The following is a 16359-nucleotide window of genomic DNA, read 5'->3' as shown; positions in this document are numbered from 1 at the left end:
TGGCAATACAAAACCCAACAACAAAAAGAAAGAACTGTCTCTACCTCAAGACAGCCACTAATATCTGTATTTTGTAACATCTTTGATTCTAGTATAGTGCTAAGTCAAAAGGAGGAAACATGTAAAAGGCCTTTGAGACATTTGGCCCAGCTGCCATCCAGAAAGACTGGATCACTGTGTCTGTACCTGCCCCAGTCCCAAAGCAGAGCATGGGGGTCTCCAGCTATCTCAGAACACAACCCATGCATTTAATCGGCTAATTTGACGGAGGTGCAGAGAAAGAGAGTTAGGGCATGATTTCTTCCTAGGAGGATGGGAGTGAGAGATGGGGAGTAGACAGGGCAAGGGCTGAGGCAGAAAGCCCCACTCTATGGTGACCAATTAGTCCTGGTTTGCCAGGACTTTCCTGGTTTTAGCACTGAAAGTCCGGAGCCCCAGGAAACAATTCAGTCCTGGCAAACAAAGGACCACCTCTGAAATTGTATTCTCCACTCACAGTTTCAATTCTGAGCTTGTATCCAAAACTCATTTTCCACGATGTACCTTGATAGAGTCAGGGAGCGAGTCACAGAGTGGAGCTTGAGAGAAGCATCAGGGTGATGGGCAGGTAAGCACTCTCAGTTCCCTAGGTGCCCTTCGTGTTGGCTGCAGGCTGGGCCTCTCCAGAGCTTTGACCTCTATGGAAACCGAACTGCCCACCAGTCTCGAGAATGATGAGCAAGAACTTCTCTCTAAATGACCACAGTTACAAATGAGGTCTGATGCTGGGCCCAGTGTGAATCCTGCTGCTAACCTGGAGAGCAAGGGGGTCAGGGTCCCGAGAACTTACTGGCTGTGGCCAGGTCCTGGGCCTTGCCCTCCTGCGGTTCCACCTCATGAGGTCCCAGCCAAACCCCAGGACTGGCATCGCGTTAGGCTTATTTAACCTCAGCTACAAAGGAAGTTAGCCTTGCTGAGGAAAAATGGACACTCTCTGAAAAACAGCCCATTGTTTTCTAAGTCTTCAAGTTAACTACTAGGCATTTCCCTATTCACGTGCCGTTGAATGATTGCAGATTCAGAGGGAGCTGGCCTGTGGGTCCCTCAGGGGCACCCTGCCTGTCTTCAAAGGAAGCCCAGTCCCACTGGGGCAGACGCCATGCAGTTTGCCCTTGACATTTAGGGTTCGCAGGCTCTCAGGCGAGCTGGGCTAGAAGTTACCTTCCTCAGCCCCCGTGTTGGGGTCCCCTAGCAAGGGTCCCAGGTGAGGGAAGCTGCATGGGGCCCAGAGCTGTGGGCGGGTGTGCAGTGCTGGGGGTCCAGCCCTGCTGTGAGTTTATGGCCTCTCCAGGTGTCCTTTCTCAAGAACCTTCTCTTCATGGTGTCTTGTGTCTCCACAGGACAGCATTTATGATCAGTTGGAAGATAAGTGGTCAAAGAAGAAGGCAGAATGGGAGAAGGATGAGAAGTTGGAGCGGGAAAAGATCCTGCTAAAGCAAAGTGAGTATGGAAACTTCTGACTTTCCGATGACAGGTGCACCAAAACACTGCCATTCAGCTTGGTCTCGACTTGAGGAGGGCAGCCTTGGTTTCAGTAAGGGTGATGGGCCACATGCCGGGACTCCTGAATACAAGGTGCCTGGAGTTTTCAAGGAAGTGACAACAAAGATGGAGTCTTTTATGAAGTTCGGCCCCTGGGGGTCTGAGCCTGCACCTTCCAAAACTCACTGGTTCCATGTTTGGCCATCAGGGACTGCAACAAGTTTTGGGGCATCTGTAGGAGTGTAGACTTATTATCTGGACACCAGTGACCCCAAAGTTCCAGAAAAAAAATTCCTGAATTAGAGTTTCAAGTATTCAATTGTTTGGGGAAGGGCAATACAATCCTATACTGTGAGCCTCTATATGCCCACACCCTCCAAAGGAAGCCTTGTTTGATTATATATACATATGACTATATATGGACGATTATTATATATATGATTGTATGTTGATTATATATACGATTATATTTATCTGTAATTGAGCTATCATTGACATATAACTGTGCAAGTTTAAAATTCAACATGTTGATTTGGTACATTTATATATCGCTCTATATTTTTAATATTTCCCACGCTCAGCACAGACTTTAGATCACACAGCGTGCTCTATAGGTGAGCCCCCACCCCGCTGAGCTTCTTTGTAAATGGAGAAAGGAGAGAGGGATTTACGGAGCCTCTGCTCCCCTACCTAGAGGACTAGTGGAGGCAGGAGTGGGGCCTCTCTAAACCTATTCCACATCCTGCCCTCACCCAGTTCATATCAGATTTCATTGGTTTTAACAAAATTACTCAATTAAACGCAGATACTCCCTGGGAAAGTTAATCCTCAGGCCATTCCTTCCCTGCTGGGGACTGTGGATTGTAAGAAGGCAACATGAGGACCCTGGAGTTAAGACTGGGGAATGGTGGAGCTGCCCCTGTTAGAGGCGTGACCTGGAATCCTGGTGCAGGATAGCCCAGCTCATTTCCCAGGCTCCTGGCTACTCATGTTACAGTCATCCTATGTTGTCAAAGTCTAAGTTGAGATGTTACAACCAGTCTGGGATAAGCAGTCCTTAGCTGCTCATGGTGTAGCTCAGTGCAGACTTGTCCTGCAAGCCCAGGGGTTGCCTCCCTCTCCACCCCCAGCACTGCGAGGCTCAAGATGAGGTTTGTGTTAGCCCTCACCTCTTCCTCCTGTTTAGTATTGGGACTCTGCTGGCAGCTTCCCAAAATGGTTAAACTTACCTCTACCCCAGGGCTAAGGACAGAATAAATTTTATTGCTGGAAAAGTCACGTTAGCCGAGAGCTGTGCTTTAAGATAAGGATATCCAAGCAAGCATAGTGGTTACTTCACCAGAGGGAATGGACACAATAATAAGCAACGGATCCAAAGTAAACCACATGGAAAGAACCAGAGACATCAGAGGTCAATCCCAGAAGGTGATGTGATTAGAACCGCCACCGTGTTCACCCAGCTCTCGAGCATCTCCAGGTGAGCGTCAGGCGAACACGAGGCTGTAAGACCTTGAGTTTGACCCAGTCTGGAATTTCTGTTATCTTCAGATCCTCTAGTTTTCTCTCTGCCTCTGTTTTTCCCACATCTACACTGATATGTGATTTCTTCTCACCTCCACAGAACATAACATAACAAAGAAGTTTGAGTTAGAGTCGGAAGAAGAAAAGAAGAAAATCCAGGACTCCCACAGTGCCGTCTTTGAGAACTTCAACCGAGAGAAGGAGGTAACTGAGTGCAGAGGACCTCAGGGGTGGGCCGTGCAGTCTTGGTGCAGCGCCCGGCCCCCAGGTGCGCCTGGGGATTAGGCGAGCTGTTTGTCTGCATGGGCATATTCCTCCTTTCCCAGCTGCCCTGGGAACACATGCAAGGAGACTGATAGTCTGGTTGTCTTTTTCCTAGACAGTCTTAACACGGGGTTACTGGGACAAAAATTGTAATTAACAGGAAATAATAAAATGCTAACCATATACAGAGCCTGAAATTCCCTATTTTGCCAAAATCCTGGTCTCCGAATGTCCTTTCATCCTTGTAGTTGAAGAGAAAGGGCATTGTTGTAAACTAAACTAAGCAAATGAGGGTTAGCTACTCGTGTTGGTCACTCCTGCACAACCTCGACACTGATACCGGGTTATAATGAAAGGAGGTCTCAGCCGAATCCTACCAAATACGTGGACATTTGCTAAGCAGATGTGTGTTAGCAAGCAGGTCCCAAGCAGTCACACCACCAGCTCTCTGAGCTTTTCGGTGCATGAAAGATTCATCAGAGCTACACACGGTGGTTAGTACAGAGGTGGGACTCTAACTGTGGTACTCAGCATCAGGCAACCGGGGCTCCTCCTAAGCAGCACACAGGAGCACTTAGGAGTCCAGTCTTAGATCCATCCCTAAGTGCACAGGCTACAGGCTTTGTTAGGTCCTTGTACCCTTTACATGCCAAGTGGAGAGTGTCTCTAAAATATTTTAGATATCTTGAATATTCCATGTTTAAGAGCCCATTTGTAACCATCATGCTAATTGAAAAGCTTCTAATTTCACCAATAAAGACCCATTTCCAGCATTCACTATGTTGTTGAGGAAAACAATAATGAGGAGATGGGGCGTGCTCTGCCGAATGCCTAGTGCTCCTGCAGTCTGGAGAGCTCAGACGTCTGAATAGAAGTAGCAGGTCCTCTAGTGGGGAGAGATTTGATCATCTGATACATCGTCCTCCCTCTGATTTTCTGTCTGGTGATGCTGACTATAAATCTGTGAACGGGTACCCTGTCTCTCTCTCTCTCTCTCTCATTAAGGTATAATTACACTTAGCAAAATGCACGGATATGAAGTATACGGTTGGAGGAGTTTTGAAAAATGTTTACATCTGTATAACCAACACCCAAATCGAGATCTAGAACATTTCATCAACCCAGAAAGCACTCTGTGTTCCTTTCCAGTTAAGCCCCATCTTCCTCAAAACCTGCCCCAAGACCACCACTCTTTCAAATCCCACCACCATAGACTAGTTTTACTTGCTTGTAAACTTCACATAAATGGAATCATACAGTATATGCTCTTTTGTGTATAACTTCTCTTCCTTCAATATAATGTCTGTGAAATTTATCCATTTGTTGTTCATATCAGTCATCTCTTCCTTTTTTATTGCTCAGTAGTATTCCTTTATAGGAATATCACCCAATGTATTTACCATTTTCCTGGTTTTGGAGGTTTGAGTTGTTCCCATTTTTTGTCTTTTACAAATAAATCTTCTATAAGCACCCCTGTACAAGGATTTTTGTAGACACACGCTTTCGTTTCCCTTGGGTAAACACCTAGGGATGCTGTTACTGGGCCCTTGGGCAGTTGTAGGTTTAACTTTACAAGAAATTGCCAAGCTATTTTCCACAGCAGTTGCACCATTTTACCCTTGCATCTTTAATATATGAGAATTCCAGTTCCTGCATATCACCAACAGAAACCAGTATTGCCAATCTTTTAATTTTGGCTATGCCAGTGGGTATGAAATGGTATTTCATTATGGTTTTAGTTTCCTTGATAACTAGTTATGTTGGGCAATTGGACCATTTCTGTTTTCTTTGGTGAAGTGTCAGTTCAAGTTTTTTGCCATTTAGAAAATCTTGGGTTATTTATCCTTTTGTTATTGATGTCTAGGAGTACTTTTTATACAATGGATGCAAGTTCTTTGTCAGATATATATGTTGTGAATTCTGTCTCCCAGCCTGTGGTTTGCCTTTGCATTTCGCTCACATTGTCTTTCAATGTGTAGAAGTTTGTAATTTTGATCAAAGTCAAATTATCAATATTTTCTCTTTTGTGATTATAGCTTTTTGTGTTCTTTCTATGAAATTGTTGCCTATTCCAAGGACACAAAGATATCTATTTTTTTAAAAACTTCATAACTTTAGCTTTTATGATTCTATGATACATTTTAAGTAATCATTGTGCACGGAGTTAGGTAGAGGTCATAGGTCATTTTTTTCCATATGGATATCAAGTTGTTCCAGAATGATTTGTTGAAAAAGCTTTCCTTTTCCAGTGAGTTTCGTTGGTGTCTTTGATGTCTTTAGGGAGTGCGGGGGACTCTCTATTCTGTTCCATTCAACTATTTGCCTATACTTGGGTCAAAAACAAATTGTCTTAATTACTGTAGCTTGAAATCAGGGAGTGAAAATCTTCCAACTTTACTCTTGTTTTTCAAGATTGTTTTGACTCTTCTAGATCCTTTGTATTTCTATTTAAATTTTAGAATTATCTTGGCAAGAAAGCCTGCTGGTATTTTGACTGGGATTGCATTGACTATAAAGTTCAGTCTGTGGAGAATTGGGTATTTAACAGTGTTGAATCTATACACTAACAAGAAAAGTCTTTCATGAAAATATAATTTCTTTTAATATTTGTCAATGTGGGGGCTGGCCCTGTGGCTGAGTGATTAAAGTTCCGTGTGTTCTCCACTTCAGCAGCCCAGGTTCTTGGGTTTGGATCCCAGGTGCAGACCTACTCCACTCATCAGCCATGCTGTGGCGGCAACCCACATATAAAGTGGAGGAAGATTGGCACAGATGTTAGCTCAGGCCTAATCTTCCTCAAGCAAAAAAAAAAAAAGAGGATTGCCAATGGATGTTAGTTTGGGGTGAATCTTCCTCACAAAAAGAAAAAAGAAAAAAAATATTTGTCAATGTACTAAGGTTGAACATGAGTAAGATTTTTATTATTTAACGTCACACATCATATAATTAGTTTGTAATATGTACTTCATTAAACCTATATCTAAACTTTGGTGAATATTATATTCCTGAATCCTATTTTGGCTTTCTTAATTTTCTGAAAGAAGCGCCAGAACCCCAGTGCTGACCTTTTCCCCAAAAAATTATTTTTAGGAGCTCTTGAAACAACATGAAAGGGACACCTTGCAATTAGAGGAGCTGAGAAAGACCAAAGAGGTAAACTTTTTTATTTTTCCTGTGGAATTAGCATCTTACAAGTACGTCGGTAAAATAATATACCCTCAATAAAGTGGAATCTATGATAATTTTCCTAAAACCAATAAAAAATGGAAGACCTAAAGCTGAGTTTGCTGGATTCAAGAAGTCAAAAAGGATTTTAGAACTATCATAAAACGAAGCCCTTGGTGCCTTTTTAGAGCCAAATTTGAACAAATGCATGAGCAATATACTGTGTGATCTTCAGTGTCAAGTGCCTTTCATTTCTAGTAAGTCTCAAACTGCAGAAGGGCCCTGAATGGCAAAATACCTGATTCTTCCCTTTAAGTTCTGAAAAGTACAATACTGCCCCCAGAAACTCTGACTCCAAGACTCTCCTTAGGGCTGGCCCCTTGGCCCAGTGGTTAAGTTCGCACGCTCTGCTGCAGGCAGCCCAGTGTTTCGTTGGTTCGAATCCTGGCCGTGGACATGACACTGCTCATCAAACCACGCTGAGGCAGTGTCCCACATGCCACAACTAGAAGGACTCACAACAAAGAATATACAACTATGTACTGGGGGGATTTGGGGAGAAAAAGGAAAAAAATAAAATCTTTAAAAAAAAAAAAAAGACTCTCCTTAAAACTCACCCCCCACATCCTCCTCAAGGAACTCTCTTCTTCTGGGACAAATTATGGCACTTTCATGTGGGAGACACCTGAAGGGAAAATGTTCAAACCCACAAGCTGCCTTGTGCTTCTCCTTTCACTGGGAATTTAACTTGGGTCCAGAATGGTCAAGTGTGGGAAAAGATTAGCCATTCTGAAAGTACGGGATGATATCTAGGAGCCCAGGCAAGGCTTCAGCGCTGTTGAGCACACAGACCACGATATTCTACAAGGTGAAGGAATGAGCAAGGTAGACCCAGTGAATCATAATAACTGCTTCCATGAGCTTGTCTACAAAGCGTATCATTTGTGTCATTTCTGGGTCTCTCTTTTTTTTTATTGTGGTAACATTGGTTTATAACATTATATAGATTTCAGATGTACATCATTATATTTAGGTTTCTGTGTAAATTACATCATGTTCACCACCCAAAGACTAATTACAGTCCATCACCACACACATGTGCCTAATCACCCCTTGCAACCTCCTCCCTCCCCTCTTGCCCTCCAGTAACCACCAGTCTCATCTCTGCCTCTCTGTGATCGTTCCTTGCTGTTTTCATCTTCTGAGTAAGATCGTACAGTATTTGACTTTCTCCCTCTGACTTATTTCAGTTAGCATAACACCCTCAAGCTCCATTCATGTTGTCACAAATGGCCAGATTTCTTGGTTACTTATGGCTGAGCAGTATTCCATTGTATATATATACCACATCTTCTTTATCCATTCATCCCTTGGTGGGCATTTAGGTTGCTTCCAAGTCTTGACTATTGTGAATAGTGCTGCAATGAACATAGGTGTGCATTTATCTTTACAAGTTCATGTTTTCATGTTCTTTGGATAAATACCCAGCAGTGGAATAGCTGGATCACATGGTAGATCTATTCTTAATTTTTTGACGAATCTCCATATTGTTTTCCAGTGTGGCTGCACCAGTTTGCACTCCTACCAGCAGTGTACGAGGGTTCCCTTCTCTCCACATCCTCTCCAACACTTGTTGTTTCCTGTCTTAATTATAGCCATTCTGACCAGAGTGAGGTGATATCTCATTGTAGTTCTGATTTGCATTCCCTGATAGTTAATGATGTTGAACATCTTTTCATATGTCTGTTGGTCATCTACATATCTTCTTTGGAGAAATGTCTATTCAGATCTTTTGCCCATCTTTTAATTGGGTTGTTAGTTTTTTTGTTGTTCTTTATATGTTTTGGATATTAACCCCTTATCAGATATATGGTTTGCAAATATCTTCTCACAATTGTTAGATTGTCTTTTCCTATTGTTGATGGTTTCCTTTGCTGTGCAGACGATGGTTAGTTTGATGTAGTCCCATTTGTTTTTGTTTTTTGTTTTCTTTTGTTTCCCTTGCCTGGTCAGACATGGTACTTGAAAATATGTTGCTAAGATCGATGTCAAAGAGCGTACTGCCTATGTTTTCTTCTAGAACTTTCATGATTTCAGGTCTTACATTCAAGTATTTAATCCATTTTGAATTTTTGTATATGGTATAAGATAATAGTCTACTTTCATTCTTTTGCATGTGGCTGTTCAGTTTTCCCAACACCATTTATTGAAGAGACTTTCTTTTCTCCATTCTATGTGCCTGGCTCCCTTGGTGAAAATTAGCTGTCCATAGATGTGTGGGTTTATTTCTGGGCTCTCGATTCTGTTCCATGGACTTTTGTGTCTGTTTTTGTGCCAGTACCGTGCTGTTTTGATTACTATAGCTTTCTAGTATATTTTGAAATCAGTGACTATGACACCTCCAGCTTTGTTCTTTTTCCTCAGGATTCCTTTGGCTTTTCAGGGTCTTTCGTTGTTCCATATAAATTTTAGGATTCTTTGTTCTATTTCTGTGAAAAATGTTATTGGAACTTTGATAGGGATTGCATTGAATCTGTAGATTGCTTTAGGAAGTATGGACTTTTTAACTATGTTAATTCTTCCAATCCAAGAGCACAGAATATCTTTCCATTTCTTTGTGTCTTCTTCACTTGCTTTCAACAATGTTTTATGGTTTTCAGTCTACAGATCTTTCATCTCCTTGGTTAAGTCTATTCCTACATATTTTATTCTTTTTGTTGCAATTTTAAATGAGATTGTATTCTTAATTTCTCTTTTTGCTACTTCGTTGTTAGTGCATAAAAATGCAACTGATTTTTGTATCTTGGTTTTGTATCCTGCAACTTTACCTTATTCATTTATTATTTCTAAAAGTTTTTTACTGGATCCTTTAGAGTTTTCTCTATGTAAAATCATGTCATCTGCAAATAGTGACAGTTTCACTTCTTCCTTTCCATTTTGGATCCCTTTTATTTCCTTTTCTTGCCTAATTGCTCTGGCTAGGACTTCCAACACTATGTTAAATAAACGTGGTCAAAGTGGGCTTCCTGCCTGGTTCCTGTTCTTATAGGGGTAGTTCTCAATTTTTCTCCATTGAGGATGGTATTAGCTGTGGATTTGTCATATATGACCTTTATTATGTTGAAGTACTTTCCTTCTATACCCATTTTATTCAGAGTGTTTTAGCATAAATGGATGCTGTATCTTGTCAAATGCTTCCTCTGTATCTGTTGAGAAGATCATGTGAATTTTAGTCCTCATTTTGTTGATGTGGTGTATCATGTTGAATGATTTGCGGATGTTGAAACATCCCGTCCCCCTGGAATAAATCCCACTTGATCATGGTGTATGATCTCTTTAATGTGTTGTATTGGATTTGCTAGTGTTTTGTGGAGGATTTTTGCATCGATGTTCATCAGTGATATTGGCCTGTAATTTTCTTTTTTTTCTTGTCCTTGTCTGGTTTTGGTATCAGGGTAATATTGGCCTCATAGAATGAGTTAGGAAGTTTCCCCTCCTCTTCAATTTTTTGGAACAGTTTGAGAAGGACAGGTATTAAGTTTTCTTGGAATGTTTGGTAGAATTCACTAGAGAAGCCATCTGGCCCTGGACTTTTATTTTTGGGGAGGTTTTTGGTTACTATTTCAATCTCCTTACTGGTCTATTCAAATTTCTATTTCTTCTTGATTCAGTTTTGGAAGGTTGTATGATTCTAGGAATTTATCCATTTCTTCTAGATTATCCAGTTTGTTGGTGTATAGCTTTTGATAGTATTCTCTTATAATCTTTTGTAATTCTGAGGTGTCTGTTGTAATTTCTCCTCTTTCATTTCTGATTTTATTTATTTGAGGCTTCTCTCTTTTTTTCTTGGTGAGTCTGGCTAAAAGTTTGTCAATTTTGTTTATCTTTTCAAAGAACTAGCTCTTGGTTTCATTGATTTTTTCTATTGTTTTTTGAAGCTCTATTTCATTTATTTCTGCTCTGATTTTTATTATTTCCTTCCATGTACTGATTTTGGGCTTTGTTTGTTCTTCTTTTTCCAGCTCCTTTAGGTGCACTGTTAGATTGTTTATGAGATTTTTCTTGTTTGTTGAGGTAGGCCTGTGTTGCTTTAAACTTCCCTCTTAGAACTGCTTTTGCTGTATCCCATAAATTTTGGCATGTCGTATTTTCATTTTCATTGTCTCCAGGTATTTTTTTATTTTTCCTTTGATTTCTTCATTGACCCAATTGTTTCTCAGTAGCATTTTGTTTAATCTCCACATATTTGTGTCTTTTCTGATTTTCTTCCTATAGTTGATTTCTAGTTTCATACAGTTGTGGTCAGAAAAGATGCTTGGTATTATTTCAGTCTTCTTAAATTTATTGAGACTTGTTTTGTTACCTAATATTGATCAATCCTGGAGAATGTTCCATGTGCATTTGAAAAGAATATGTATTCTGTGGTTTTGGGATGGAATGTTCTGTATATATCTACTAAGTCCATCTGGTCAAATGTGTTGTTTAAGGGCAAGGTTTTTCTTACTGATCTTCTGTTTGGATGATCTATCCGTTGGTGTAAGTGGAGAGTTAAAATTCCTATTATTGTGTTACTAACTATTGCTCCTTTTATGCCTGTTAATAATTTCTTTATATATTTAGGTGATCCTATGTTGGGTGCCTAGATATTTACAAGTGTAATATCCTCTTGTTGGATTGTTCCCTTTATCATTTTGTAGTGCCCTTCTTTTCTCCTGTTACAGTTTTTGTTTTAAAGTCTATTTTGTCTAATAAAAGTATTGCTACCTCAGCTTTCTTTTCATTGCCATTTGCATGAAGTATCTTTTTTCATCCCTTCGCTTTCAGTTTGTGAGTGTCTTTAGGTCTGAAGTGTTTCTCTTGTATGCAGCAAATATATGGGTCTTATTTTTTTATCCAACCAGCCACCCTATGCCTTTTGATTGGAGCATTTAGTCCATTGACATTTAAAGTAGCTATTGATAAGTATGTACTTATTGCCATTTTGTTACTTTTTTCTGGGTGTTTTAGTAGCTCTTCTCTGTTCCTTTTTTCTTCTCGTGCTCTCTTTCCTTGTGGTTTGATGGCTTTCTTTAGTATTATGTTTGAGTTGCTTTCTCTTAATTTTTTGTGTACTTATTATAGGTTTCTGGCTTGTGATTACTGTGAGGGTCATTTTTAATAACCTAAGTATATAGAAATCTATATTGATTTGGTGGTCTCTTTAGTTTGACCTCTTTCTAAAAGCTCTACTCCTTTACACCCCACCTCCCACATTTTATGTTTTTGATATCGTATCTAATATCTTTCTTTGTGTGTGTGTATTCGTTACCCTCTTATCATGGAAATAGGTAATTTTAGTACTTTTGTCTTTTGAACTTCATATTATCTTCATAGGTGATTGATCTGCTACCTTTACTGTATTTTTGCCTTTACCATTGATTTTATTGCTTTTTTTATATATATAATTTTTCTTAATCCTATTTGTGATCTTCTCTTTCCTACTTAAATAAGTCCCTTTAGCATTTCTTGTAAGACTGGTTTCTTGGTGATAAACTCCTTTAATTTTTGCTTATCTGGGAAACTCTTTCTCTCTCCTTCCATTTTGAATGATAACCTTGCTGGGTAGAATATTCTTGGCAGTAGGTTTTTTCCTGTCAGCACTTTAAATATATTATGTCATTCCCTTCTAGCCTGTAAGGCTTCTGCTGAGAAGTCAGCTGAGAGCCTTATGGGCTTTCCTTTGTGTGTAACTTGTTGCCTTTCTCTTGCAGCTTTTAGGATTCTCTCTTTATTTTTAATTCTTGACATTTTAATTATAATGTGTCTTGGTGTGGGCTTCTTTGAGTTTATCTTGTTTGGTGTTCTCTGTGCATCCTGTACCTGGATGTGTGTTTTCCTCCTTAGGTTAGGAAATTTTTCAGCTATTATTTCCTCAAATAGATTATCTGCCCCTTTGTCTCTCTCTTCTCCTTCTGAGACACCTATAATATGAATGTTAGTGTGCTTGATGTTGTCCCAGAGGTCCTTTAGACTGTTGTTGTTCTTTTTATTTTTTATCTGTTCAGCTTGGGTGATTTCCTCTAGCCTTTCATCCAGCTCACTGATCCATTTTTCTATATCATCTTCTCTGATATTGAATGCCTTTTGTGAATTTCTCATTTCCAGTATTGTAGTCTTCATTTCTGATTGGTTCTTTATATTTGCCAATTCTTTGTTGACATTCTCACTGAGTTCATCCATTCTCTCAAGACCAGTGAGCATCCTTATGACTTTTTGTTTGAACTCTTTGTCAGGTAGATTGTTTATATCTGTTTCATTTAGCTCTTTTTCTGGGGTTTTGTCCTGTTCCCTACTTGAAATGTATTCCTTTGCCTCCTTATTTTGCTTCTTTCTCTATACTTATATCTACATAGTAGGTAGGTCAGCTAAGTCTCCTGATCTTGGAGAGACTTTATGGTCTTGGAGTGGCCTTAATGTAAGAGATGTCTTATGAGACCCAGCAGTGTGCTTTCCTCTCGTCACCAGTTCCAAATGTTCCAGGAGTGACCCCTGTGTGGGCTACGTGTATCCTTCTGTTTTGACAGGGTTGCTCTTGCTGTAGGTGCCCAGGGAGACTAGGCTGTCCCTCTGGCCAGCAGGTTGTAATGCTCAGATGCATGTGGCTGCTATGGTCCCTTCAGTCACTTTATCAGGCATGAGGAGCCCCAGCACAGTTGGCTGCAAGGTCTAATAGCACATTCCTGTTGCAGTTTTTCTGTTAAGTGAGTCGGCCCCCAGCATGGCTGGTTGCTAGGCTCAGGGGCTTACAATTGCTATAGGCCACCAACCTGCAAGGCTGTTGTCAGCTCTCTCAGGATTGCAGGAGAGTGGGACTGGCCCCAGGCATGGGAACACCCAATTGTTTCAGGCTTTGGGAGGTGGGGCCAATCCCATGTATGGCTATTTGAGACGCATAAGTCTTCTGCAGCTAATGAGCCCCACTGCCCACAGGACCACACACATTGTCAACACAGTCCTGCCCTGTGCGCATGCCCCAACCCCTGAAGTAGACCCAGTCACCCCACTGCAAAGGCCTCATATGCTCTACCAACACCCTAGATGCTTGACCTGCTCCTTGTGCATGCCCTGTCCCACAGAGGTGGACCCCCTCGCCTGGCTGCAGAGGATCCGGGCACCCTGCCTATGCTCGCCCACAAGTTGCCTGAGAGCTTGCTGTTGGGTGGGGCCAGTCACTTGAGTGGGCTGCCTGCCCTGGCTGAACTAGATTAAATTGGTGCTCTAGTGGGTGTGGTAGACCCCTGGGCTAACAGGCCAGGGGAAGAACTCCAGTGGCTCTGCCTGCATCTGTGTCAGTATGCCTGTACTAGATCACATAATGGCTGCCACCAATGTCTCAGTCCCTGGAGAGGTCTCACCTCTCACGGAGATGCATCTGGGCCTCTTTCTATTAATTGATTTTGCTCCTGGTTTATGGTCATATTTTCTTGTTTGTTTGCATGCCTGATAATTTTTTGATTGGATGCCAGCCAGGGTGAAGTTTACCTTTTTGGGCATTGAATATTTTTGTATTCCTTTAAGTGTCATTGAGCTTTGTTCTGGGATTCAGTTAAGTTACTTGGAAATAGTTTGATCTTTTCAAACTTTGTTTTTAAGCTTTATTAGGCAGAATTAAAGCAGTCTTTAGGGCTAATTTTTCCCCACTACTGAGATAACATCCTTCTGAGTAGTGTACCCAATACTCTGTGTATTAGAAGAGTTTTTCTACACTGACTGATGGGAATATGATCTATTCCCAGCCCTGTGTTGTCCCCAGAGATTGTTCCACCTGCTTCATGCTGGTGGTTCTTTCCCCCTACCTCATCTCCCTCTATTTCTTCTCCTCCATCACACCACTCCAGTGGCACTGGGCTTCTTGCTGTTTCTTTAACAGGCCAGGATGCTCCCACTTTGGGCTCTTTGCACTTTATATTCTCTGTTCCTGGAAATCTCTTTTCCATATACTCACATGGCTAACTTCCTTACCTCTTTCTGGTGTTTGCTCAATTGCTGCCTTCTCAGGAGCTACTCTATTTAAAGGCTCAACAATCTGCCCGCACTTCCTTTCCCTATTTTATTTTTCTACACAGACTTATAATCATCTAACCTGATAAACTCAGTGAAAGCAGGGGTTTTTGTCTATTTTCTTTACTACTAATCCCAAACTTCTAGAACAGTGCCTGGCACATCACAGACATCCAGTAAATAGCAATTGATTTTTTGAATGAATAAATAAATGAAAGAATGCAAAATGATCCAGTACAATGCTTTGCACAATGCAGTTGCAGTAAGTCATGGTACCTCTCCGGTTTGTACATCTTGGGAAGATGCTTTTTACATGAGAAGAGCTCCAAGGACATGTAGGAATTCAATGGGGCTGACACCTGAAAGTGGAGACCCATCTGGTCCGTTGTCGTAGTCTCTTCAGCATCTATCTGAAGTAGATCCCACACTTATCCCTTCCCTGCTCTTATATGGCATCCTCGGTTTGTTTTCAATTTATTATTCTAATTATTTTATTTACTTTTATTTATTTTATTTACATTTCTCTCACTAGAATGTATCCCCATAAGAGCAGGAATTATATCTGCATTGTTCATCGTAATATTCCTGGTGCTTAATACAGTAGTAGGTTTTTTCCTAATTAACAGACTATTTTTTAAAGCAGTGTTAGTTTTACTGAAAAATTAAGCACAAAAGTACAGAGATTTCCCATATACTCCCCTGTCACCCACGCAATTTCCTCCATTATTAACATCTTGCATTTGTGTGGTACATTTGTTACAGTTGATGAACCAATATTGATGCATCATTTTTAACTGAAGCCCATAAATTACATTAGTTTGCTCTTTGTGTTGTACATTCTATAGGCTTTGTCAAATGCATCATGCCATTTATCCACCACTGCAGTATCGTATAGAATAGTTTCTCTGCCCTAAAAATCCTCTGCCCTCCACCTATTCATCCTTTGCTTCCTTTCGCAGCCCTTGGCAACCATTGATCTTTTTATTGTCTCTATGGTTTTGCCTTTTCTGGAATGTCATATAGTTGGAATCTGTAATAGATATTTAACAAATATTTGTTTAATGAATAAATGATTGGTAACTGCTGTGGCAACCAATGTGAGCTCTGCTGAGGGCTGGCTCTGGAGGAGTGACAGAGGAGGCTGTAGATGGGCAAGACATAGAGAGGGTAGAATTAACAGGGCAGAGCGACCGAATGGTGCAGGAATGAGTAGCTAAAGTTAATGCTTCACATTCTTGTCCCAGTGCCCCAGAGAAGAGAATAAATGGGTAAACACTGTCATGATGTCCTGAAGCAATTTCTTCTTACATAGGTCATAGAGGAAGAGTTGCACACACAAGCTCTTATCCTAGAATCACTTAACACAACCCTCTACCAAACCCAGATGGAACTCCAGAAAGAGGTGAGTCCTGGCTGGGGTCGGGGTGGGACTCTGAGGGAGAAACCCGGGTCGGTGCAGCCCTGCCGTGCAGCTCTGCTCTGGGAGACTCTGGTTTGGGAAAGACAGCTATTGCAATTTATGTCTTTCAGAAAGCTGTGGTGGGAAATCTAGAGAAAAAACTCCAGGCCAAGCTTGCTGAAGCTGAAGAGAAGTTTAAATATACCATACAACTCCTGACCGAAGAAAACATTCATCTAAGGTGAAAGGATGCTTTTCAAAGAGACATGGCTGCATTATCTTTAAAAATGGGAGGGATTTCCATGGGGAATCGGCGAAGAACCCAGGGATTCCCTGATGAAGTCAAGACACAGGCATTTTCGGGACAGAGATGCTCCCTCTGAGCTTGGCCACAGAAGTTACCTGCTGAGGTCCGACCGTTCATTTGAAGTGGTGCTGGGCTGTGTCTA

At 41.0% G+C, this 16359-nt stretch overlaps 1 protein-coding gene across 5 annotated transcripts in view; it reads left to right on the top strand.

The window, feature by feature from the left end:
• The window catches only part of FLACC1 (flagellum associated containing coiled-coil domains 1), a 37188-nt gene that overhangs the window by 18787 nt on the left and 2042 nt on the right, over positions 1-16359 (top strand). For 4 of the 5 annotated variants that reach the window (XM_070580741.1, XM_070580738.1, XM_070580739.1 and 1 more), the window contains 5 exons: positions 1380-1479; positions 3143-3246; positions 6397-6459; positions 15824-15913; positions 16042-16151. In XM_070580741.1, coding sequence (XP_070436842.1) covers positions 1380-1479; positions 3143-3246; positions 6397-6459; positions 15824-15913; positions 16042-16151 — 467 coding nt within the window. The remainder of the gene's footprint in view (positions 1-1379; positions 1480-3142; positions 3247-6396; positions 6460-15823; positions 15914-16041; positions 16152-16359) is intronic. The other variant, XM_070580740.1, reaches the window with a different exon arrangement.

Source organism: Equus przewalskii, chromosome 17 (assembly GCF_037783145.1).
Source record: "Equus przewalskii isolate Varuska chromosome 17, EquPr2, whole genome shotgun sequence".
NCBI classification, from domain to species: Eukaryota; Metazoa; Chordata; class Mammalia; order Perissodactyla; family Equidae; genus Equus; species Equus przewalskii.
Note: the sequence above shows the minus strand (reverse complement) of the source record. Positions and strands in the feature narration are given on the sequence as shown.